This window comes from Penaeus monodon, chromosome 23, assembly GCF_015228065.2.
Source record: "Penaeus monodon isolate SGIC_2016 chromosome 23, NSTDA_Pmon_1, whole genome shotgun sequence".
Taxonomy (NCBI): domain Eukaryota; kingdom Metazoa; phylum Arthropoda; class Malacostraca; order Decapoda; family Penaeidae; genus Penaeus; species Penaeus monodon.
Genome location: NC_051408.1, coordinates 27,372,374 through 27,373,770, shown reverse-complemented (window position 1 = coordinate 27,373,770; position 1,397 = coordinate 27,372,374). Strand labels below are relative to the sequence as shown.

The 1,397-nt window shown below is 42.9% G+C and overlaps 1 protein-coding gene across 1 annotated transcript in view; it reads left to right on the top strand.

Moving 5' to 3' along the window:
- The window catches only part of LOC119587911 (mast cell tryptase-like), a gene marked incomplete in the record, with an annotated part of 22,644 nt that overhangs the window by 17,848 nt on the left and 3,399 nt on the right, over window positions 1–1,397 (top strand). Inside the window, 2 exon segments of the mRNA XM_037936620.1 lie at window positions 701–869; window positions 1,193–1,338. Of these exon segments, the coding sequence (XP_037792548.1) occupies window positions 701–869; window positions 1,193–1,338 (315 nt within the window).

The following is a 1,397-nucleotide window of genomic DNA, read 5'->3' as shown; positions in this document are numbered from 1 at the left end:
ACCTCTTGGCGATTCCTCCTGTTTGTGAGTTGAATATCTGACTCATTTATTACGCATGATGACGACTTGTAGGCGGAGGTGCGTGATGAAAAGGTCCCGTGAAGAGGCTTCTCATCCAATATGTAGGCGAGCGGGTTGAAGCATGGGCACAAGTAGAAGCTTCATGAATATTTGCTATCACTCACGCCATAATTACACATGAGAGCATATATGATGAAGTCTTTGTTGTGTGTATGTATATACACGCTGGAATGTGCTGTACATGTAGGGATATGTTCTCATTTTATAATTCTTTAATTGTCTAGCTATGTTATACTAATCCACTGTAGAATTACCTTGTGCCCGTACCCACAAAATAACTTTCCTTGTTCTCAAACTGTGTTGCTTCTGATTCGAACTTTAATCGTAATTGCCAGACATCTCTCCTGGGAACATATATATTCACAACTCTAATGCAATCTTCCAGTGCAACAAGGGATCACACGAAGCACGATTTCCCTTATGTCATAAACATCATATAGATAACACACTACAAAACCCAAACATACAAAGAACCTTAACAACAAAAACAATAACTAAAGTAATAAAAGATAAATAAATGAAAAGGTAAATCACATAGAAATAAACAAACAAATTAATAATTACAGAAACATATATAAAAAAGATGAACTGAATAATAGCAAAGCACGACCACCCGCAGTTCTTCGACTCGGAGACCTGGGACAACGATATCGCTCTGGTCAAGCTCCGGAAGCCCCTGGACCTGGAGGAGCACGCCGGCCTCGTCAACACCATCTGCCTGCCGGCGCGCAACATGTCCTTCATCGGCCTGCAGTGCTCGGTCACCGGCTGGGGGAGGACCAAGGAGCGTGAGTGTGAAAGGGGCCGGTGCTGTTGTGGCTTGAAAGAGCTTGACTCAAAAAATATATATTTTGTGATAACTTATTCTTGTGTTAGAAAACGGTTATTTGAATTCTGTTTCTTCTGAATCATGACAAAACATATTTCCAATTTTATTGAATCTAAGATATTTCAGTATATACAGACATAATTGCTTTCAAATACATGAAGAGTTATTCCATCAAATCAAAGAAAAGGTACAAATAAAGAAACGAAATTTACGTTACTGAAGAGCAGTCACTTATGTGAAGAGAGTGAGGGCCGAGCACTCACGGGCGCCTCTCTCCTCCAGATGGCAGCAACTCCGACCTCCTGCAGACCATCCGGGTGCCAGTCATGACCAACAAGAAGTGCCAGCGCGCCTACCGGAAGGTCAACCCGGTCAGCAACGGCATGATATGCGCAGGCTGGGACGAGGGAGGGATGGGGCCGTGCGTGGTGAGTCTGTGCTTCTTATGGAGTAAAGAGAGAGATGGCAGTGATAGATATGTGGTTAG